General features: G+C 38.0%; 1 protein-coding gene across 4 annotated transcripts in view; it reads left to right on the top strand.

Annotated features, from left to right (window-relative positions):
- The first annotated feature begins 228 nt into the window (after positions 1 to 228).
- The window catches only part of LOC149846419 (E3 ubiquitin-protein ligase MIEL1-like), a 32890-nt gene continuing 8755 nt past the window's right edge, over positions 229 to 24363 (top strand). The window contains exons 1-11 of one of the 4 annotated variants that reach the window (XM_089996348.1): positions 229 to 290; positions 401 to 464; positions 603 to 690; positions 864 to 920; positions 1039 to 1071; positions 1152 to 1229; positions 1393 to 1436; positions 1525 to 1565; positions 5927 to 6009; positions 6208 to 6299; positions 6404 to 6473. In XM_089996348.1, the coding sequence (XP_089852474.1) occupies positions 430 to 464; positions 603 to 690; positions 864 to 920; positions 1039 to 1071; positions 1152 to 1229; positions 1393 to 1436; positions 1525 to 1565; positions 5927 to 6009; positions 6208 to 6299; positions 6404 to 6473 (621 nt within the window). In that variant the 5' untranslated portion in view covers positions 229 to 290; positions 401 to 429. Of the gene's footprint in view, positions 465 to 602; positions 691 to 863; positions 921 to 1038; positions 1072 to 1151; positions 1230 to 1392; positions 1437 to 1524; positions 1566 to 5926; positions 6010 to 6207; positions 6300 to 6403; positions 6474 to 24363 lie in introns of all 4 variants that reach the window. The other 3 variants (XM_089996350.1, XM_089996347.1, XM_089996349.1) reach the window with 3 other exon arrangements.

Here is a 24363-nt window from a genome sequence, read left to right on the forward strand (position 1 = left end):
ATAGAACCACAGGGTTGGGATTTGATTGGGACGTGGGGAGCCCCCATATTTAGCAAAGAAGGTAGCAGTGTATTTTTGCTATTTTTCAAAAAAAATGCTTTTGTTGGGCACTCGCACCTAGGATGAAGTGGGACCCGCCTTGCTTTTACCAATCTCTATTGGTTGGAAACACGGCACCCCCGCCGATTCCCCCTCTCCATTAGAATCTACACAACGATCCGGATCGCCCGTCCATCCCTTGCCATTTCATATCTTGACCTGTTTCTTGCTCTCTCTCTCTCCTTTGTTGGGTTGGGCTTGGGCTCTCTCTCTCTCTCTCTCATTTGATATCGTTTGCTGCTCTGTTAGGTGCGTCTCTCTCTCTCTCATTTGATATCATTTGTGCTTGCTGCACTGTTAGGTGCTTCTCTCTCTCTGTGTGCCAAGACGATGGAGCGTCTGGACTATGGAAAGATGGAATATGGGTACTTTTTCTTTCTTGTCTTTTGATCTAAACCCATCTTGGTTAGTTTAGTTCTTGTGTCAATAGACTGTTTTTTTTTTTATCTAAACCTATCACTTTGTTCTAGTTTTTCCATTGCTGATTGACTCTCTCTCTACAGATGCAAACATTACAGGAGAAGATGCAAGATAAGAGCCCCTTGTTGTAACGAGGTGTTCCCATGCCGGCACTGCCATAACGAGGCTGTGGTGAAATTCTTATGCCCATCATCTTTTTTTTTTGTTTCAACTTCCATTGTTTTGTGGACTGCTTGGAATTCAATAGTTTTCTTGTGTTTGGTGAAGTTGTCTTTTGTTGGTTTTTATTTGGTAAACCAATTTGGGGTAATTGTTTGTTGTTTTGATTCTGTTATGAATCTTAGAGCCATTGGAGCTATGATGGAGCTCCTCATGAACTTGTTAGACGCGATGTTCAGCGGGTTAGTTTCATCTTTTTGATGATTTCTTCCATGCCGATTCATTTGTGAAGCTTGATTGCGCTCACTTTTCTCTTATTGAATTGTTGGACGGGTTGTTCCATTTTCTTGTGATGTGTAGGTCATTTGTGCAGTTTGCAATACTGAGCAAGAGGTGGGTATTCAGCATTTGAAGTACCCCGTTCATGATTTTCTTTTGATGTGTTTTTCACTTAGATGGATTTTCTTGCTCAGGTTTCCCAAGTATGCATAATTTGTGGGATCAATATGGGGGAGTACTTCTGTAAATTTTGTAAATTCTATGATGATGATGTAGGTTCACTCCCTCTCAGTATTTCGTCTCTGCTGTTCAACAACTTCTTTTGTATTCTGAATTTGTATTATTGTTTAACATTTTAGTATTTCTTCTTTCCTAATTACATGACAATTGTGTATCCAATATTCAAATGACTTTTGAATGTCATCTGTGGTGTAGATTTCTAAGGAACAATTTCATTGCGATGATTGTGGCATTTGCAGGTTAGTTGTTGCAAATCTTGAACTTTTGTCTTTTAACCGTCACTAACTTGTGCTCAGACATTAATCAATATTGTGATGATACACACAGAGTGGGAGGGAGTGAGAAATTTTACCACTGCAGGAAATGTGGTACGTTTTCTTCTGTAGGTTACATCCTGACAGAGTTTTACTGCCTGATTTGCAATGTGAACTTTAACTGGCCTTGAGAAGCTTAACTGGAATGTTTTTCTTCCTGGTAATTGGTGCACAAGCACTACTTCAGGTCTTGTGCTCATACCCTCATTAAAATGTAATATTCTGGCTGATTCTGAGGCAGTTATTACACACCCTGTAGGGACTGAACTAATTGTTCTTCGATGCAGTTGCATAAAATCAGTATGGATCTTTATTACTAAAGTGAAAAAAATTTGGGGAAATCGTGTTACACAGGCTGGGTTTTTGTTGTTTTCTTGAAATTCTGAAGTACAATCCTTTTATTGCTTAAGATAATTGCAAAGTAAAATCAGAATACAGAGTCAAGAAAGAATTACTTATATCAGAAATAAATCACTTGATCTCTTGCAAGTTGCAACAAATCTTCAGTTGTCCCACTAGGATCCTAGGTGCTGATCTATGTCACATAGGTGCGGGTGCGGCAATTTAAAAAAACTTGGGTGGGGGGGTGCAGGAAGGATATATATATATATATATATATATATATAATTTTTAACAGTTTTAAGTTAACACTATGTGTATTTGTGTGCATTTATGTATTTATATATATAATATAGATAAAAATGGACTTGATTAGGGTTAACTGAATCTACTTTTCGATAGAAATGGACCTTAGTGTGGTTGACTTCACCTAACATAAAGGAAGCTGTGTCCAAGTGTCGCACCCGCCTGGGTACGGGTGCGGTGCCCTGTTAGAAGAATCCGTGTGACATAGGTGCTGATGAAAACATTTTTTGACTATTTGGTAAACAGTAACAATATGCTATAGAAAGGAGTCTCAAAATTATAAGAAGTCAGATGGCTAGCATCAAACTTAGATGCGACAAAGGGATGGCTTTTTCCATAAAAGGAGGATATGGCTTCAATAGTTCAGATAAGATTAAGACATTGTGAGCTTTGAGTTTTAACAGTTGATGGAGGAAGTAGGGGTCGCTTCTTTCTTTACAAAATATGTATTGTCAAGTGATGTAAACTGGAAATTCTTTCCATGAGAGTTTGATTGATTCTCAATTGAAACATACTTGTGTTATTGCTATGTGAAGGAATATTCCCATAAATATCTTCATCAAAATATGTCTTTTTACTTTTAGACATGTTATCACCAACATATATCTTTTCTAGCAACAATACTTCTCAGCTATGTCACAGGGATTCGGCCAGCCGGGTGCTGCACCCGTGTCGCGTCGACGCGATGCGGGTGCGGCACCCGGTGCCGTCAAACTGACCCTGGGTGCGGTCAATGCACCCAAGGTCATAAATGTCCAATTTTTAGACTTAAAAAAAAGCGCCCGATGAAATGAGCTGGGAGGGGGATTAGGGAAAAAACTTTTTGCCCTCTCCTCCTGACCCTGACCCTGCAACGCTCTTCTCTGTCTCCCGACCCCGACACTGCGCCTCTCTGTCTCCAACCCAGATTCTGAGGTGAGGATTCCGGCAGGTATGTCTCCATTCTCTCTCTCTCAATCTCTCTCTCTCAATCTGTCTCTCTCTCATTCTGACAGCTCGTAGATGGGTCACTTTTTTTTCAGGGCCGTTGATGCCTTAGATGCACGACATCTATGGCTTCCAAAATGAACCACTGAGTCTTTTAGAGTTTTCAATATTTTGGTTTTGAAACACTGTTTCTATATACGTGCCGGTCATCATCATATTCTTATTCAATCCTTTCCAGTTTCCCCCATTTGTGACAGGCGTTTGTTTGCCCAACCCCATGGTTGCCTGAATTTTGTGGAAATGTAGGGAAGCGGTTTTGGGAAGCACAAAATTCGATTTTTTTTTTATAATTTGAGAGAAAAACTATTTCATCCTCGACTGCATATTGACTGGTTTTTGGTTGCTAAAAACCCTTGAGGTCCCCTGACCACTGAGGAGGACACCCAGCTTCACCCTTTAGGCAAGAGATGCCACCCTTGGGTTTCAAACTTGTGATGCTTTTCTGTTGAAACTTATGGTCCATGTCGCGATGACATGCAGTTTAGAGAGCACACAAACCCGACAAGCAATGACACACTGACACGATCCTGTACACATAAAATCCAAATTATTATTATTTAATATCATTTAATACTTTTTAATAACATTTTGAAGGAAAGTGTATTTTTATATATTAAAGTGTCAATAAGCAATTTTTTCATTAAAAATAACAAAAAAAAATGTTTTGAAAGCAGAACAAATTACCTTTTTCCTTTTGGCTCTTAGTTTACCTAGTTGTATTATTCCTGTGAACACAAGTGAAAGATCCTTTTTTTAGTTTTTGTTTATCATATTTTTAGTATTATTCCTGTGAACAAATTATATAATTTTTTAATATATATATATATAATTATACAACTAGGTATATGGTAAAACTTACTGTTAACTGTTAAAAATTATATTTATATATATATATATATATATATATATATATATATATATATCCTCCTGCACCCCCGCACCCAAGTTTTTTTAAAGTGCTGCATTGCCGCACCCGCACCTATGTGAAATAGCTTCTCAGGAGTATGTGTTGGCTAATTCAGATTGACAGCAAGAACATAATGGTATTACTTGCTTTTTTGCATGTTTATTGTCACAGTCTGTCACCTTTTCATCATTTCGGTTTCCTTTAGTGGACCTCACCTTGAGTTGGACATATGTTTGGATGCATATAATGTGTTATTATTTACTCTTTTATTAGAGACATCTTGGTCTCTTTTCATTTTCCTGAACACATGATTTTATTATCATCTTGTATATTTTGCTTCCCCCTGTAAAGGTGATAGCGACCTAGCCCAAGATGTTCCTGTTGTTCATATGTGTGTATTATTATTTAATGCTTTTTCTTAATTGGATCTAGATGTATCCCTAGTATAAACTGGATCTGCTGATCCATGTGAGTGTATGGGGAATATTGGTTAAGGGATATATCAGTCTTTAACATGTAGGAGGGTCAAGGCGGGTAATTAGGAGTGTTAATAAGGGCACTTCGGGCAAAGAACCATACAAAATGCCAACTCAGGGCATTTTGGTTCATTTTGTATTTCAATGCCCATCTAAGGGTAGTTTAGTTAAAGGAGAAGAAATCTCTCCTCTAGATGTGGAATGGTCAAGAGGGACCAACTTGAATTTGAAATTGACCCATCCCTATAAATATTGTGTCGTCATAATTCAAAGGTATGCAATGTACGAATTCTTGAAAGGTTTCTTACCTTCTTGGCCTATTATCTCCTTTAGTAGGATTGGTCTCCTTCTTAGGAAAGAGAAGGCTCCTTGGATTTCCAAGGAGGGGTTTCCCATTCATCTCCTTACCTTCCTTAATTCCCCTCCTACCTCATTCCTAAAACCTTACTAAATTCATTCACCTATCCTCTTTCTTCTCTTCTCACGTAAAGACCTTCCTTCCATTCATGCCTTAGCCTCATACACTTTCCAAAACCCAACCTTCCTTCCCACCTTTCCTTCCATAATCACCCCCTAGGCCACGCCCTTCTCCCTACCGCTTCCTCTCCACCCTTTCACGCACCCCTCACTTCCTCCCACTTTCCATTTTCCTTTTCCCCCACACCTAGACCTATTTCACGCCGTCACCTGGGTATGTGTACGGGTATGAAGGGTACAACACGACAATTTCAAAAAATGTGGGTATGGTAACACGGTTATATATATATATATATATCGCATAAATACAAAATAAATTCAAAATAAACTGAATAAAATCTAAATATATATGCTATATCTAAAATATATATTATATACTGAAAATATAAAGTTATAAACTGAAAATATAATTATAAATTAAATACAAACTTGTATGTATGAAGAGTAAAATGGCGTGTCCAGGTGTCAACACCGACACAGGGATACACATGTCGACAATGATACGGGGGGGAAAATGGAGTGTCCTGGTACCATAGTTTCACGCATCCCATTCCTTCTGTCTCCCAATCCTTTCCTTTCTTCCCTATCCAGCCTTAACACCTCCCTATCAAAGTGTTTTCTTCCCTTCCACTCATCCCACGACCCCACTCAACCCACAATCATCCTTCCCTGCCTTACCCAATCCCATCTCCTATTACTGTCAACCTTGATCCCTTTCACTACCGTCCCTTCTTCCCCATGCAAAACATCCTCACAGTGGAGCGACTTCATTGGGAGCAGCATCATTGTGAGCTGCTGCTAACACAAGGATTGAAAATCTTGCCAAATTGTATATTGAATTTTTTCTAGGAAAAAGAAACTGGAAAAGTGGTTCTACGTTGCCAGTTTTGCTGTTAACATGCCTACACCAACATTTGTTGCAGGATCTTGTTATTCAGTATCATTACGTGACAACCACTCATGTGTGGAGAATTCGACGAGGCACCATTGCCCAGTTTGTTGTGAGGTGCACATTCAATTACTCCATTTTTATTTTCACAGATTTTGTTTTTGCTTGCCACATTCATTCCATACATGGGCTGCTGGGCCCACTTCTATTTTCCCTCTGATGAAGGGTTTATTCAAATTGCAGTATCTCTTTAGCATTTTTCTTTTGCTCCCTCACATAAAATTTAATTTTAATTTTGTGGCTTTCACATTGCAGTATCTATTTGATTCCTTGCTAGATATAACTGTATTGAAGTGTGGGCACACAATGCATGCAGATTGTCTCGTTGAGATGAGGAAACATGAACAGTAAGTTTTTAGAAACATTTCAAGTTTCCACTTTTTAAGGTTGTGTTGCAATATATTTTCATTTTCTTTTGAAATTTTTATTTATGTATTGATTTTGTTGGTAGATACACATGTCCAATATGCTCCAAGACAGTATTTGACATGTCAAGAGTATGGAAGAAGATTGATGATGAGGTATTCATGACTATGACTGGGCTCAAACTTGTTTTGATGATTCATATATATTCATGATTATCACTAGGCTCAAACTTGTTTTGATGATTCGAAATACAATATCTAACTTATTCTTAATATAATTTTTTTATGATTTCCTTTCTTTTAATTTTCTATGTTAATCTAGTTTATTGCTCTGTTTCTTTTTTATGCCTAACAATGCAAATATAATTTTTTTTTATGCTTTATAAGTAAACTTACAAGGCATTCTCATTTATATGACAATACTGCAATACCACATGGTAACAAGCACTGTTGGCGACTGGCGAATCTTTTGTTTGATCATAGGCAAACTTCCAGCTGAATGACTCTTATCATTGTTAAATTTGATAATTGGTCTTTCAACCATATGCATCACTAGTTGGAACATTAAATGCCTTGTATGACATGAAAGCAGTGCTCATAGGGTCTACCTTAAGTTATGGTGATATTTTCTTCTTCTCTTCAGAAATCACAGGAGTTGCCATAGTTGCCCTGTATGAACTTTTACAATAAACATTAATAAGAATTGTGTACAAGAACCAACTCTTTTTGGAAAGACTCGTTACTCTGGAGTAGTTACTGAAACTAACTGTGAAAGTATTTTTGGAATTAAAATAGTATCCATATTCTAAGAGAGCTACTAACCTACATGGACTAGTTATTTAAATGAAGATCATGAGTTAAATGACAAGAAAAATTCAATGGGTATCCAAAGATTAGAACTTGATAGCATAATCATGAAATATGCAAGATCAAGGAAGCGTATTAAAAGAAAGGGAATTTGAAGACAATCTCAAATAAAACACTAATACAAATTTTTAAGATGCTATATCAAGCAGACTGCAAGCAAGGTGGTTAAGGAGTTCATTAGGAGAACATGGTGGTGAACTCTAGGGGGGGAAGGGGCCATGAAAATGTGAAGAATAGTGTAACAAGAAACAGAAAATGCATTATATCTTAAGACTATCTAGAAGGAAGGTATAAAGGTTATGATATACCTAATTTAAAATTATGGTTAGGCATAAAAGGATGAGGGGCATCTATAAGCTCTACCTAGAAAAAGGAAAATGTTAGGAGACTGAGACCATGTAAGGTGTATAAGGTGCATGATGTCTTTTTGCAATCGTTGTAATTTTGAAAAGATTTTTATATGAAAAACATGTGAAAACCAGACATCAAATAATAAAAACCGGTTCTCACTAGTGGATGAGACCGGGTCGAACTCAGGGAACGAGAATATGTTGTATTCAAACACACAAATCTAAACTACTCTTTATTGCCGAATTATTGAAAGATAAAATGTTCAAAAAAGTAAAAACAACTAGCTATTACAACAAATGAATACCCTTCGCAGAGGGCGTAAAGTGCAATATTTACAAACCCAATTAAATGCCTAATTCTAAACTAAAAAGTAAAAATTCTTCTATTCTTGCACTTCGTGTCACGTAATTTCTTCAGCTCCACTCCCTTGCAATCCTGCACAAATCAAACGAAACACGAGCAGTACCAGAAAAAGAAGAAATAGAATATACTAACTAAATGCTAAGAATACGAAAGAAATCATTAAAGAAATCTAAATGACAATTTTAAATGCAAATGATATATTTTTTATTTTTATTAATTCAAACTAACTAATTGGAAAGTAATTGACAATGCTAATTATCTTTCTTAACTAAACTATTTTTAATATCAAAATGACTAAGTAATCTAACAATGAGTGAATCAATGAACTAAGTAATCTACTATCAACACACTAAGTAATCTAAGTATTAAGTAATATCTAAAAAAAATTCAGCAAAGCATTATCATCCGATAATTCGATATCTCAAACCAGATCCGGATATCCGATCAAACCAATTTAGCAACACGATTATCAGTAAGAGTAACACTTGCCGGAAAATAGTAACAACCGATTAAAACTGCAGAAATTCAATTGACATTCAGGCAGTTGATATTCCAATTCAGATATTCAGATATTCACTCGATGAAATCTAAACAATCACTCAGATTCCAAACAATTGATTGCTGGAAGAATTAGTAAACTGCAATTTGATCAATCGATCAGATTTCAAAGTATTATCCTCTGATGATGTTGATTCTCCTATGCAAAGTGCAATGGATTCAATCAGATGCAAATCATTAACAAAATTCTGATTAGCTGGAATTGCTTCAGTCCTCTGATTTAATTCAATCGTCTTTCAAAACAATAATCGCTGAAAAACATTAACAGTCATAGCAATCAACAATATTCTGATCGGATGGAAATAATAATCCAGAAATCCGATCAATTTTCACAACAGCGGCAATATAAGTTTCGGCGAATGGACAGAGAGCTCAGACAGGAAATGTTGGATTCCTGGTTTTCACAGTGAATTTGAAGGGAATTCTGCTGAAGTAGAATGAAATTCCCACCAGAAGAGGATTTTTGTTTGCTTTTAAACTCCTACCGGATAACAGATGGATTCCGGCCAGCTGAAGGGAACGATCTGTAATTTCACAGGGAATTCCGGCAGGATTACAGCGGAAGAAGGCTCCACCGGAAGAAGCAATGGTGATTCTAGCAGAGCTTACAGATCTGCAACCTCTCAGCAGGCTAAAGATGAATTCTGGCGACTGAAAGTAAATTCCGGCGGCTGAAAGTAATCTCCGGCAACGGCTCATACAAAACACGCTTCAATCATCGGGAGTCCAATGACATTCGATCGAATGATCGATTAAGACTTAGCAGACTCAATTCCATTAAATCAAAACTCTACAGGATTTTTGATCAATTAATCAATCGGATTCTTATATTCGATCGCCGGAAAAATTGAGAATCGATCCAGATGATCGATCAAGATTTTGTAGAAAATTTTGAATTCCGGCGGTAGATTTCAGGTCAGTTCCTGTAGAAAATTTTAAATTCACCGATTGCTGAAACAATTTTTTCGTTTTTACTGTTGTAAAACTGATGTTTTATCAAGATTTCAACTCTAAGAAAACCGAAAAAAACTACAGGTTGATCGATTAAAAAAAACACGTTTGATGTTTTAACATTTTTTATTTTTATTTTTATTGAAACAGAAAAAAATAATACGATCTACACTTAAAATCTATTCTAACAATTACTGAAACAAAAACAAGAAGTTAACTCAATTTTCTTTAAAAAAATTAAAATGAAAATTTCAGAAAAAGAAAAAGAAGAAGAAGAAGAAGAAGAAGAAGAAGAAAAGAAGAAGAAAAACTCACCGTAAATGGAGGGGTTAGAAGAGAGGTTGGAATCCTCTATCTTGCTTCAGCCATTGCCGGAATTCTCCACCGGAAAGAGGATGAGAAAAAGAGGGGAAAATAGGGAGAAGAAGAAGAAGAGGTAAGAAGAGGTGGAGAGGAAGGGGAAGAAGAGAGGGCTTAGGCAAAAGAGAGAAGACAAGCCTCTCTTCCCCCTACGTATCATATTTATAATTTTGAACTTTTCTCCATAAGTCCCTCTTCTTTGTAAAATTTCATTTCAAAAACCTCTCTTCAAAAAGTTATTTACAAAATACCTCAAAATGACTATGTTTTAGAAAATACAAAACTAAGTCTATTTTAACTCTAATTTTTTTATGATTTTCAAAAACTAAACTACTACAATTATGTCAAACACTAAAATAGGCATTAAAATGTAAAATAAAACTATTTTTCATGCATTTTCTATTTTTAAATCATTTTAGCACATTTACTCGAAACTAACATAAAATTGGGTTTTTAAATCATTTTCTCATGAAATCATGCATATTTTTATATGAAAAATCCCTAAAATATATGCATGATCAAATACCCCCATGCTTATGTTTTGCTAGTCCTCGAGCAAATTAGAAAAATGCAAGAAATCAAACTATCACCTAACTCACTTTCGTAGGAATCACGGTTGCATTTAGCTCATGCAACAAGCCCTTTCAACCCTTGGGTTACCCCAGTGGACGAGTAATGTCTCGTGAGGGTTTGCAGTGATGCTACCCACAAACATCTCTGTCATGTATGCATAATATTACACATCCTCACAATCAGTAGATAATCAAAGACTTTATTTTCACAAATATTTCCTGTTATTTCAAAATCGAAATATAATTAGAGTCTTTTATGCACCACCACAGAAAAGAATTTCTTTCACTTTTCTAAAATATCACAATTATTTATGTTTTATTCTTAGAAAATCCAATAAAAACATATTATTATTTACTTATCCTCACTCATATGTTTTCTGCACAGGTTTTCTCAATCACACTTCTAAGCATTGAACTTTTCTTTCTTTTTAAGCTCTTTTCTCTCTTTTTTTTTTTTTCTTTTCACGCTTTTTCTTTTTGCGCACTTATTCTTCTCTTATAGCTTGCGTGTGGTCTGCTTTTATGCCTTGTGCAATGTCAATATCTTCTATACTTTTTCAATACATACCAAAAGATATCAACTAAGACATAAAAGTGACTTCCTTCATTCACCTTTATAACATGAGAATCAAACATTTCAACTTGTATCTGTTCTCAGTTACTTAGGATCACGAAGTTTTCCACTCTCCTTTTCGAAAATGGAATTAAAAGTTTCAACTTACATATAATTTCCATCTACTAAGGATTGTGAAATTATCCAAACAACCTAACGCATGCTATTTTTTCTTTTGAGCTCATTTTTATGCTTTTGTTCATTTGCTTAGTTTTTCAAAAATAGCACTGTGCATATTCATATTTATGATTCAAAATAAATTCTAACATGTATTTATCATCATTTCTTTGAAATCCGCATAAACAACCATAATTTTTTAGATTTATGTCAGAAAAATTTTTCGTGGGGCTTAAAAATCCTCTAAAAACATCAGATTTGAAATAACATTCATATAAGTTTAAACTCTTTCTTTAAAAATCTACTTTTCATGAGAGATGTGTAAACATGTGCAAGAACGTAAACAGAAATATCAAGGTGTGCATTCTACACCCTCCCCCATGCTTGAATGACACTGTCCCAGTGGCACTCCCCCATGCTTGAATGAAACTAAGTGAATGCACATGAGAGAAATAAATGAGGGAAAAGAGTAGAATGACATGACATGAATTAAAAATGCACATTCTATGAATGTAAACATGACAAAACCTGAAACTCATGAAAATAAAACCAAATAAAATCTACAAATCCTAACAAATGTAAAACTGTACAGAATATGGGTTGCCTCCCATAAAGCGCTAAGTTTCACGTCCCCAGCCAGACGGATCCCTGGAAAAAATCCTTCATCGTCCATGAGATCAATGGACATGAAGTCAGACTCAATCGAGTTCTCTATGAAAAATAGTGTCATCAGTGACACTGCGCACTATGTTCCCGTCCTGTTTACCTCTAAATGGCTCAAAGTGCCTGATCCAACTCAACTCACCTATCTGATTTTCACGTAATTCTAGGTGATACTCTTCTAGTGATTCCTTATCCTCCTCATGAGGTGGATCACTCAATAACCAAGCATATTCTGCTTCTACGAGGTCTTGAATGACATCAACCTCGAAAGAAGCCTCCTCAACAGTAGGCCCCATAGCAGCACGAAAAATGTTTAGCCGTATCTTCCTATTTCCGAATGACACATCCATCGCACCAGTGCGGCAATTGATGCATGCATTGGCGGTAGCTAGGAAGGGGCGACCGAGAATAATAGGAGTCTGCTGTGGACTATCAACTCCCTCCATATCTAATATCACGAAGTCGACAGGGAAATAACAATCCTCCACCTTGACTAAAACATCTTCAAGTATCCCTCTTGGGATCTTGATAGATCTATCTGCGAGCTGAAGAGTCATAGGTGTAGGTTTCATCTCTTTCAATCCAAATTGGTCATAAAAGAAACCCGGCAAGATGTTAACACTTGCCCCAAGGTCGAGCAATGCACGCCCAACAGTGATGTTTCCTATGACGCAAGAGATGATAGGAGTCCCTGGGTCCTTGAGCTTAGGTGGGGTTTGATGTTGCAATACTGCGCTCACCTGCCCGGTTAAATAAATCTTTTTCTGCACATGGGACTTCGACTTCCTTTTCTGCGTACAAATTTCTTTGAGGAACTTTGCATATGCAGGGACCTGTTGAATAGCATATAGTAATGGGAGGTTTATCTGAACGTGCTTGAATATCTCAAGCATCTCTTGCATGTTCACTCCGGACTTACCTAATGCTCTCGGCCTTTCTAACGCCTCAGGAAAGGGGGCTTTGGGAATGTAGGATGGTGAAGGCTCAGATGGAAGAACCTTCTCGCTTTCCTGAGGTAATTTATTAGGGACAGACTGCTTTTCGCTTATGTTCTCTCTTTCTTCTGCAGTCTCCCTCGCTTGGTACTGCTTCCCACTCCTAAGGGTTACTGCTTGAGCTTGCTCTTTATGTGAATCAGTCATATGCAAGCTACGCATGGGTTCCTTTCCCTTAGGGTTGACAATAGGCTGGCTAGGTAATGTCCCCTCACTTCGCCTGCTGAGTGCTTCGGCAAGCTGCCCCATTTGAGTCTCTAATTTTGCAATAGACTGGGTATGTGAGCTCAAAGCTTGCAAAATCTTATCCCCAAAAGATTGACTATGCAAAGGCTCATGAGACTGGGGTTGAGTATAAACAGGTTGGACTGGGGGATAACTGGATCTTTGAAATCCAGGTGCATAACCACCTTGACTTGGTTGACTATGGGAAGGGTTGGGGGGTTGGATCTGTGAGTTGCGCCATGAGAAATTGGGATGATTTCGTCAGCCCGGGTTATAAGTGTTGGAAAATGGATTAGGTACGGGCCTAGCGAAGTTTTGAGCCATCTGAGCTTGCTCTTGGACAAACTCAGGATATTGTGGCGCAACTAGGCACTCGAAGACATGGTGTGCAGGACTTGCACACAACGCGCACACCTGCATGGCAGGGGAGGGACCCAACAAGAACTGATCTAATTTCTGGGACAGTTGGTCTACCTTGTTGCTCAATTCAAGGTTCATCCCTAACTCGAAAATACCTGCCTTCTTAGTGCCATCCTGTGCAGGTGCAACCCTATCAAATCGTGAGGTTGTCGCATGGTGCATCGAATTCTCACTCAATGTCTCAAAAAGTGACCATGCGTCATCCTCACTTTTGAGCATAAATGTGCCCCCACACGCGGCATCCACCATTTGACGGTTCTTTTCAGTAAGACCGTCATAGAAATATTGCACTAATTGCCAGCGAGGCACCTGGTGGTGGGGACACTTGCGGAGAAGATCTTTCAATCTCTCCTATGACTCATGAAACTGTTCTCCCTCAATTTGGGAAAAACTGGTTATCGCTTTACGAAACTGGTTCATTTTACCAATTGGGAAATATTTTTTTAAAAATTCTCTTTGCATATGTTCCCAAGTGGTAATTCGAACAGTATCTAATGATTTTAACCAACTCTTCGCTTTGTCCTTTAGAGAGAAGGGGAACAGGGTCAACCTCATCGCGTCATCTCCAAAGTTGTTGATTCGCACTGTCGAGCAAATCTCTACAAATTCATCTAGATGACGATATGGGTCTTCATTACTAAGACCATAAAACGAGGGTAACATTTGGATCACACTGGCCTTTATTTCAAAATGGTTTGCTCCTACATCAGGTCTTGTGATGCAGGAGGCGGGAGTGTACGTGTTGGGCATGAAATACTCCCTCAGAGGACGGGTAATCTGCTGATTCTCAGCCATGGTTGCAGATCTCTGGGCTCTTCTAATAAGGGACTCGGGGTTCTCAATCGGCTCTACCAGCTCAGGGTCAAGTGAGCGTCGCCCTTGCATACACCTTGGAGTAGACCGGTGTAGCTCACGTCCTAACTTTGGGTTTTCTACCTAACTAACGCACTAAGCGGCCAAACCACGTAAACCACAAAGCGAGTAAACTAAAAACAACAAAAACTAAACAAACACCACGCAGTTACACATAACAGAGATTATGCAAAGAAATATAAAATCTATGTGTACGGTACCAATCGTACACAGTCACCTCTAAGGGAATCCTAATAGGTGGGCTGTGCAGAAAAGTAAGCTCTTCTCTAAGATATGCACATACGTGGTTCTAAACCTAAATGCAAAGCAAACACTAGGCAATAAAGTGAATACTAATATTACGCCGTTCCCCGGCAACGGCGCCAAAAATTTGATGTCTTTTTGCAATCGTTGTAATTTTGAAAAGATTTTTATATGAAAAACATGTGAAAACCAGACATCAAATAATAAAAACCGGTTCTCACTAGTGGATGAGACCGGGTCGAACTCAGGGAACGGGAATATGTTGTATTCAAACACACAAATCTAAACTACTCTTTATTGCCGAATTATTGAAAGATAAAATGTTCAGAAAAGTAAAAACAACTAGCTATTACAACAAATGAATACCCTTCGCAGAGGGCGTAAAGTGCAATATTTACAAACCCAATTAAATGCCTAATTCTAAACTAAAAAGTAAAAATTCTTCTATTCTTGCACTTCGTGTCACGTAATTTCTTCAGCTCCACTCCCTTGCAATCCTGCACAAATCAAACGAAACACGAGCAGTACCAGAAAAAGAAGAAATAGAATATACTAACTAAATGCTAAGAATACGAAAGAAATCATTAAAGAAATCTAAATGACAATTTTAAATGCAAATGATATATTTTTTATTTTTATTAATTCAAACTAACTAATTGGAAAGTAATTGACAATGCTAATTATCTTTCTTAACTAAACTATTTTTAATATCAAAATGACTAAGTAATCTAACAATGAGTGAATCAATGAACTAAGTAATCTACTATCAACACACTAAGTAATCTAAGTATTAAGTAATATCTAAAAAAAATTCAGCAAAGCATTATCATCCGATAATTCGATATCTCAAACCAGATCCGGATATCCGATCAAACCAATTTAGCAACACGATTATCAGTAAGAGTAACACTTGCCGGAAAATAGTAACAACCGATTAAAACTGCAGAAATTCAATTGACATTCAGGCAGTTGATATTCCAATTCAGATATTCAGATATTCACTCGATGAAATCTAAACAATCACTCAGATTCCAAACAATTGATTGCTGGAAGAATTAGTAAACTGCAATTTGATCAATCGATCAGATTTCAAAGTATTATCCTCTGATGATGTTGATTCTCCTATGCAAAGTGCAATGGATTCAATCAGATGCAAATCATTAACAAAATTCTGATTAGCTGGAATTGCTTCAGTCCTCTGATTTAATTCAATCGTCTTTCAAAACAATAATCGCTGAAAAACATTAACAGTCATAGCAATCAACAATATTCTGATCGGATGGAAATAATAATCCAGAAATCCGATCAATTTTCACAACAGCGGCAATATAAGTTTCGGCGAATGGACAGAGAGCTCAGACAGGAAATGTTGGATTCCTGGTTTTCACAGTGAATTTGAAGGGAATTCTGCTGAAGTAGAATGAAATTCCCACCAGAAGAGGATTTTTGTTTGCTTTTAAACTCCTACCGGATAACAGATGGATTCCGGCCAGCTGAAGGGAACGATCTGTAATTTCACAGGGAATTCCGGCAGGATTACAGCGGAAGAAGGCTCCACCAGAAGAAGCAATGGTGATTCTAGCAGAGCTTACAGATCTGCAACCTCTCAGCAGGCTAAAGATGAATTCTGGCGACTGAAAGTAAATTCCGGCGGCTGAAAGTAATCTCCGGCAACGGCTCATACAAAACACGCTTCAATCATCGGGAGTCCAATGACATTCGATCGAATGATCGATTAAGACTTAGCAGACTCAATTCCATTAAATCAAAACTCTACAGGATTTTTGATCAATTAATCAATCGGATTCTTATATTCGATCGCCGGAAAAATTGAGAATCGATCCAGATGATCGATCAAGATTTTGTAGAAAATTTTGAATTCCGGCGGTAGATTTCAGGTCAGTTCCTGTAGAAAATTTTAAATTCACCGATTGCTGAAACAATTTTTTCGTTTTTACTGTTGTAAAACTGATGTTTTATCAAGATTTCAACTCTAAGAAAACCGAAAAAAACTACAGGTTGATCGATTAAAAAAAACACGTTTGATGTTTTAACATTTTTTATTTTTATTTTTATTGAAACAGAAAAAAATAATACGATCTACACTTAAAATCTATTCTAACAATTACTGAAACAAAAACAAGAAGTTAACTCAATTTTCTTTAAAAAAATTAAAATGAAAATTTCAGAAAAAGAAAAAGAAGAAGAAGAAGAAGAAGAAGAAGAAGAAGAAGAAGAAAAGAAGAAGAAAAACTCACCGTAAATGGAGGGGTTAGAAGAGAGGTTGGAATCCTCTATCTTGCTTCAGCCATTGCCGGAATTCTCCACCGGAAAGAGGATGAGAAAAAGAGGGGAAAATAGGGAGAAGAAGAAGAAGAGGTAAGAAAAGGTGGAGAGGAAGGGGAAGAAGAGAGGGCTTAGGCAAAAGAGAGAAGACAAGCCTCTCTTCCCCCTACGTATCATATTTATAATTTTGAACTTTTCTCCATAAGTCCCTCTTCTTTGTAAAATTTCATTTCAAAAACCTCTCTTCAAAAAGTTATTTACAAAATACCTCAAAATGACTATGTTTTAGAAAATACAAAACTAAGTCTATTTTAACTCTAATTTTTTTATGATTTTCAAAAACTAAACTACTACAATTATGTCAAACACTAAAATAGGCATTAAAATGTAAAATAAAACTATTTTTCATGCATTTTCTATTTTTAAATCATTTTAGCACATTTACTCGAAACTAACATAAAATTGGGTTTTTAAATCATTTTCTCATGAAATCATGCATATTTTTATATGAAAAATCCCTAAAATATATGCATGATCAGTGCACAAGAATCGAAGGGGTCAAACATAAATGTAGGATTGAAAAATAGATGAAAATAGTATTTTAAAGACATGATAAATGAAGAACAAGTTTAGAAAATTAAGGAGAGTTAAACCACTGAACTAATGATAAATATACTGATTACTGTAACTAGCATGACAATATAAAAAAAGAAAGATTAACACACTGATTTCTATCTATGAGAACAAGGACCATATGAATTTTTAAGCAAATTAGACCATGATCATACGGATGCACCAACTACATAAGTGAAAATATTCTTTCCAACATTCTTGAACAAAAAAAAAAACAGAACACAGTCACATTACCTGTGGGCACATATATATACCCTGTTAATAAAATGCATTGGCTTGATGTCCCTGGCTATGATAACATACGAAATCTAATGTATTTGTTAGATCTACTGTAGCTTTCATCATAGTGGAGGAACTTTGTAGCTCAAATCGATAGCAACCTGCAGCATGAAATCCTTCAAATACCCAAAGATTACAGACGGAACATTCAGGTTTGGGAGAGCATCAAACTGTTGTGCAATCAGAATCTGGCCCTCAAAATTCCATAGATAACTGCAGGGTGGAAGATGCTTTTGCAATATTCTGACCGTCACAAATACTAAGTTGAAAGAGCTCAAAATACAGAACAGTAGGCAAGACGAATGGTGATCTAAAGAACTTTACAGATGGGTGCCGATACTATGATAAATGCCAAATATGATAGGATGGACAAGATACTGATGAAAGCATGAACTAAAAAAAAAGACAGGTTAATAATTGCAATAATGGATGCAGTCTGTTGTTATGAACATTAACAAGTGCTCAATACCAGAAGCGAGCCATACAAGACACACGAATTGAACTGGACATCCCATTTGCTAATAAAACAAAATACATAGATCTTCAATACTTCCCATTCCATTTTTTTTTTTGAAGAAAGCCCATAAATTCAATAACTCACTGCCTGATATGGTCATCGGTTGATGGACACTTATCATCTAAAGGGCTGACAACAAGACACATTGGATGGTGGGCTATATCAAATGGGATTACAAAAAAGAAAAGAAAGAACTTACAAGTCAGTAAATAAAAAAAATAAAAAATAAAAAAAGGGCAACATGCTGAATCGATATCACGAAATAGGGATGAAAAGTGGTGTTGGAAATAAGAACATGAATTACAGAACAATTGCTAGAAATTCAACTATATGATAATCCAAAATAATGACAACAAGTGTAAGTAAACAAATCTACAGCCGAAGCAAGAGAATGATCATCAAACATCATGAAAACAAAAAAAAATCGAATATGTGAGAAATCAAAATCGAAAATAAAAGAGAAAATGGGCTCTGAATACAGGGAAATGCTGAAACAATTGACATTCAGTTTGCTGGAAATAAGGAAGTTTCAAAACAAATTGTTGGAGTTAGATTGCCCCCTTCATTTCGCATAGGGATAGACCGACGTTGCTATAGGCAACACGATGCTATCAATGATGCCTTTGATGAAGAAGATGACAAGAACTGGTAAAATGAATGGGAAAATGGGGAAAATATGAATCGTGAAACGAAATGAATATAGGAAATCAGAGAGGCGAAAATAGATGATTGAAAAGAAAAACATGAGATAAGAGGTAAGCAGGTATTTCAAAACTTGCGAAAATCAGAGGGATTCATGAATGATGAACCAGTTTCTCTTTTTCTTTTTTTTAGTAAATAAATAAAAAAAATGCTGAAGACTTTAAACAAACTGAAGAAAATGAAATTTCAGCAGAAGAAAGAAAAGAATGTTGGAATCGGAGGATTCCCTTGATATCGCACGCAGAGAGATCAATATTGCTATAGGCAATACAATACTACCCATGGTGCTTTCAAATGGGGTCGATTAAACAGGAAAATTAAGAGAAAAATAGGGAAAAACAGAAATTACATGGAGAAGAGGGGAAAGGGTTCTTACCGGATTGCTTGAAGCTCCTGTAGTTGGATCAACTTCTTTCCGTCGGGCGGGGGGGGGGGGGGGGGGGGAAGCAGGCCAGGGAAGATCGGATGGGGCGATGCTCCTTCCCGATCTGCTTGCTGAAGGTGCGGAGGTCTTTCCCGATCCGCCAGGAGAAGAAGTGTGGCTCCATAGAGGTTCTAAAGGAGGAAGGGGATTCTGAGGAAAGGAACCGAGGTCTCTTCGATGGATTTGGGGAGAGAAGGAAGAAGGGGAGATCAGAGAGAAGGTAATGTGTTGAGATGGTAGGGTGAAGGCGGATGAAGCCAAAGGGTCTCCGGAGTGCTCTTTTTAAAGAGAAAAAGAAGGGTTCGAGAAGAAGGGCCGTTGGAGATGAGCGAAGGAGGAAGAGGGTGCGATGGAGGAGGGCTTTCGAGGGAGAGAATACGAGAGAAAGAGGGAGAGAGACACCCATTTTAGGGTTTTTCTCTCTTTTTTTTTCTTTTTTTCAAGCATACCCTTCAATTTTATCAAAATTTCTAAAATGAGGCTCTTTCTTTCAACGTTTTTTCTAAAAAGGGTTTTGAGTAAAACAAAAGGGTTCAAGCTAATACACATTTTTTTATTAAAAACTTATTTTGAGAGAAATTATAAAGATATTTAGAAAATACGAGGAAAACCTGAGGATTTTCAAAGGATGGGATCCAGACGGGGTTTTAAAGTATTTTTTACAAAATATTTGTTTTGAAATTGTAAGTTTTTTCTGAAAATGAGGTTTCTGGGAAATATCGGGTTAAATTTGAAAATTGGGATTCCAGAATGGATCCGAGCCCGATTTGGATTAGAAATTGGGTCAGGAATGAAATTTGATTTTGGATTTCTGCGAATCCGAGAAATGAATGAAATTTTGGTTAAAAATTGACCTAATTATTCAAAAGATGGACCGAGGGGCAAAAAGGAAAATTTTAGATTTTTTTGGAAAATTTGGGGTGTTCACAAGTTCATCATTCATAACATACGGAAATAACAACTACATAACTATTCAATGAGAAGAAAATAAACTAACAAGTACGCTACTGCAAAGTTAGAGTAGTCGATCACGTCCTGCTTGCACTAGTGTGCCTGAAACCTACAGTTGCAATTATAAAGGGGGGTGAGTCTACAACTCAGTAAATAATAATTATAAGCAAATAATGACTTTAACTTACAACTGTAGTGTGCTCTAAGCCCCTAGTCTGAGTTTGGTTTTCGATACACCACACATGGTTTGTATGTTTTAATTTACCCCCTTAACTCTCTCAATCAAACACTCACTCACACCAAACTATAATACTGGGTTGGCTATACCGGTCATAGACGTCTATGGGCGTAGCAACCCGCGTAGAACACCCAAATTCTACAATGTTGGCCAGACTATGAACTACACTCCTAGTAATCTCCGGATCACCAAGCACTGCAATAAAACAATAAGGGGGGACCCCACCGGTAGCTAGCTAGGAGGTCAGGCTCAAACTTAACCTCAACATGGTTCATGGTACATCCTAACCACAATGACTTTCAATCATCCATGATTGTCTAAAGTCTCAAATACTTTATGAATATAACCCTAAGTCATATTTTAAGTTTATTACATTGAACCTTACTCTCAAGCTCGTGTTTCACTCATTCTTTCACGAGTAATATCGTGAAATAATTATGACGGATCTCACTCTCAATCTCAGAATGACATTAGGGTTCACACCTTATATCATACTAATCATGCAACGAAGTAGAGTCTCTACGTCGTCAAATCACTAACGACCCACTGTCTATGGTAGCTGCACTCTAGCAGTGAACCAGGTAGCCCTTTCCACAGGTCGTCACTTTCGGGATTTAAGGGATTATGCATGCTCATCTCAATGTAAAATTCACATGACATGACTAGATTCAATGGACTCAAGGCTAATCACAATCCCATTGCTCAAGGCTAGTCACAATCTCATCACAATGCATGTTATTTGCAGATTATAACATAGATATGTTATTACAAAAACAATCTTTTTAATATTCATGACATATCACGACTAACATGTGCATATAATCATCTCATTGCAATAATCTCATGCATGGTCATTTTATGCCTATCATGTTAACACTCAAGAGCCACATTTCTAAACATGCTAATGTGCAACGTTAATCATAACATGCAACACAATATGGTTTGTTCATAACTAAGATTACTTATAATATCCCTTAACTTGAATACGAATGTTGTACTCTGGTCACAATCGAGTCTCAAGAGGCTCTAACAATATGATCTGATCATCACACAAGCATGCTCATATTAATACACATAACTTCTTTATATTTTGATAAAATTATCAAAATACCTATCTTGAGTTGACTCGTCAGACCTCGATTTTTATGCTCATGATTTGACCAAAATCAGAAGACAAAGATATTTTTCTCTAGGATACGAGTCCAACGCACCAAACCTCACTCAATTATGAGTTCAGAGTGCAAAGTTATGCCTATTTTACTTAATCAAATATTGGGTACACACGGGGGTAATTTGGTTATTTCAACTCTTATGATTTGACCTTACTCATCCTAGGTCAAAACAAGTTTGGTCTGAGTTTAGAGTACTAGGTTTACTGAACCTAGTCTCCACCCATCTAGGTTTGGTTAAAAAACACTCAATTGGATTATCAAAATTCATACTAATCACAAACTGGATCTGGATCCAGTTTTGATCTGGATCCAAAACTGTTAGACGGGATTTCGACCCAGTTCTGATCTAGATCCAGAACTGTCAGACTGGATTCAAACCCAATTTTGATCTGGATCTAGAACAGATTTAAACCAGATCGAGTTCTGTTCTGGATCCAATACTGATTCGAACTATATCTAGTTCTGATATGGATCCAAATCTGTCAGACAGGATCTAAACCCAGATTTGTCTGGATCCTGTTCAATTTGGATCGGTCCAGACTAACTGGATCGAACTGGACCCAGATTTAGTCTGGTCCAGATCAGACCATATCCAAATAGAAAACCGAAACCTAGTTGGACCCAACTCGGTCTGGTTCATACCTAGACCGAACCGGTCTGACTAAGTCAGTTTGATTCAGTATGACCGAGTCAGAACAGTTCAATCTGGATCGGTTTGGTTCGGTACAGATTTTTTTTGTTTACCTGGTTCGGTCGGGGTGCAACCTAGACCGACCCAAGTCGGTTATCAAGGTAAAAAGGGGCGGAAGGGGCACGACCCCTTCCTTTTCCCCCTTTTCTGAACTAGAGGGGCTGGTAACCAGAGTCAGCCCTCTCTCTCTCTTGGCAATAAGGTCGGTAGCCATGGCTGTCTGCTTGGTTGCCTCTATATTTGTTTTTTGCAACTCGCCAACAGCCATGATTGTCGGCCCTCTAATCACTCAGAAAAAAAGCAAGGAGAAGACATACCTGCTGGTCGCTGCTGACGGTTCCGGTAAGTTCCTCCCCCTCTCTTTGCAACTCTTTCTGGTTTTCTATTTTTTTTTTCTTCCTCACTCTCTCGCTATCGAGGGGTGGAGGCTCACCATGCGGGCTCTTTATAGGGCCCTCATGGTGGATGAGGATAAACCTCACCCCACCCGTCGATCGTGGGAGGTGAGGTTTATGTTGGACCATGGTTGCCAGTCGAGGAAGCAAGAGCGGGAAGCGAGGCACTTTCAAAAATTTAGGAAGCGGGAAGCGTGAGACTACTTAGAAGCGAATCACGAACCATCTCGGAAGTGACCTAGGAAGCGAACCGAAAGTGACCTAGGAAGTGAAAAAAAAAGAAATAAAAAATGAAAAATAAAAAATAAAATGGAAAAAAGAGGGAAGCAAAGGGGAAGCGTGGGAGAAGCGTGGGGAAGCACGCTTCCCATAAATGGGAAGCACATTTCCCATAAAAGGGAAACACGCTTCCCCAAAAAAAGGGGATGCTTCCCCACGTGTTTCGGAAGCGCGACGTTTTGCGCTTCCGAAATGCGTATCGGGGAAGCGCGCTTCCCCAACTGTAGGGGCGCTTCTGGTAACTCTGTGTTGGACATTTCAGTTTGGGTCCAACCCTAAGTATGACTCGGTTTGACACTAATGAAGGGGTTAGTGGGGAAGGGGTTACGTGAATGTGAGAGGGTTCACATTCTGTAACCCCCCACTTTCCTCCCACTATAAATAGAGGCATGGCTGCTTGATGAGAGTAGCCAAAGTGTCCTCATTTTTCTCATTGGGTTCAGGGTCCTGTTGATCATCGACTTGAAGGCTTGGGCTTATCGTGGGCGTCGATAGGCTGAGAAGAACGCTAAGCACCTGTACTTCGCTTTGTCCATGACATCTACCAATATGTATCATTTTCATATTTCGGTTATGTTTTAAAGATACACCAACATTGGGTTATGAGCCCACACCGCTCATTCCACTCTGCATGTGGGTGCGTCGGCGGCGTTCATTCGACGCTCACCGAATCTATTATCGATGTTTTTTCTCCTTAAAGATTTTTCACATTTTCTCCAATTCGTCGTCGTTGTTTGCTTGCTTTCAGCAAGCGCAGCCTCGTCGGATGACTGGCTTGGGCCAGAGAACCTATTCTGCTACTTGAGCTATGTGGCACAAGGGTTGAAGGACTCGCACGTGGTAGAGTCCTCATGGAGAGGCCTTCGCCTCTTCTAGTGTCGCTGACAGAGGGAGATCGATGACAGGGAGTCTCCGTCACCAACAACATTTCGTGCCAGTCGCCGGTGCCAATAATGGCGAGTAGTAGGAATGGGGACCGACATGCAGAAATCCCCGTCTGCTACCGGTTTGTATTTTTTGCCAGTACAAATAGACGATGGGTTCGCCGGCACCATCGCCTATCGTCGTTGGTTGGGTAGGCGACAACAAGCCGCTGATGGCAACAGCAGCCCCGACGACAGTGTATATAAAAAAAATTGTTACAAACCCTTACCTGTGGCAATTTGGCTGCTGTCGTAGAGGAGGGGTGCCGATCGCCATCGCCGACGAGGCCTACCCGATCTTCGTCGCCGACGGCCTTGCCAATCGCTTTCGTCGGAGCCGTCCTCTGCAACTAGGGAGGGCGACTGCTTTTGTTTACAACAATGC

The sequence above is a fragment of the Nuphar pumila genome, chromosome 2, assembly GCF_984573655.1.
Source record: "Nuphar pumila chromosome 2, dmNupPumi1.hap1.1, whole genome shotgun sequence".
Taxonomy (NCBI): domain Eukaryota; kingdom Viridiplantae; phylum Streptophyta; class Magnoliopsida; order Nymphaeales; family Nymphaeaceae; genus Nuphar; species Nuphar pumila.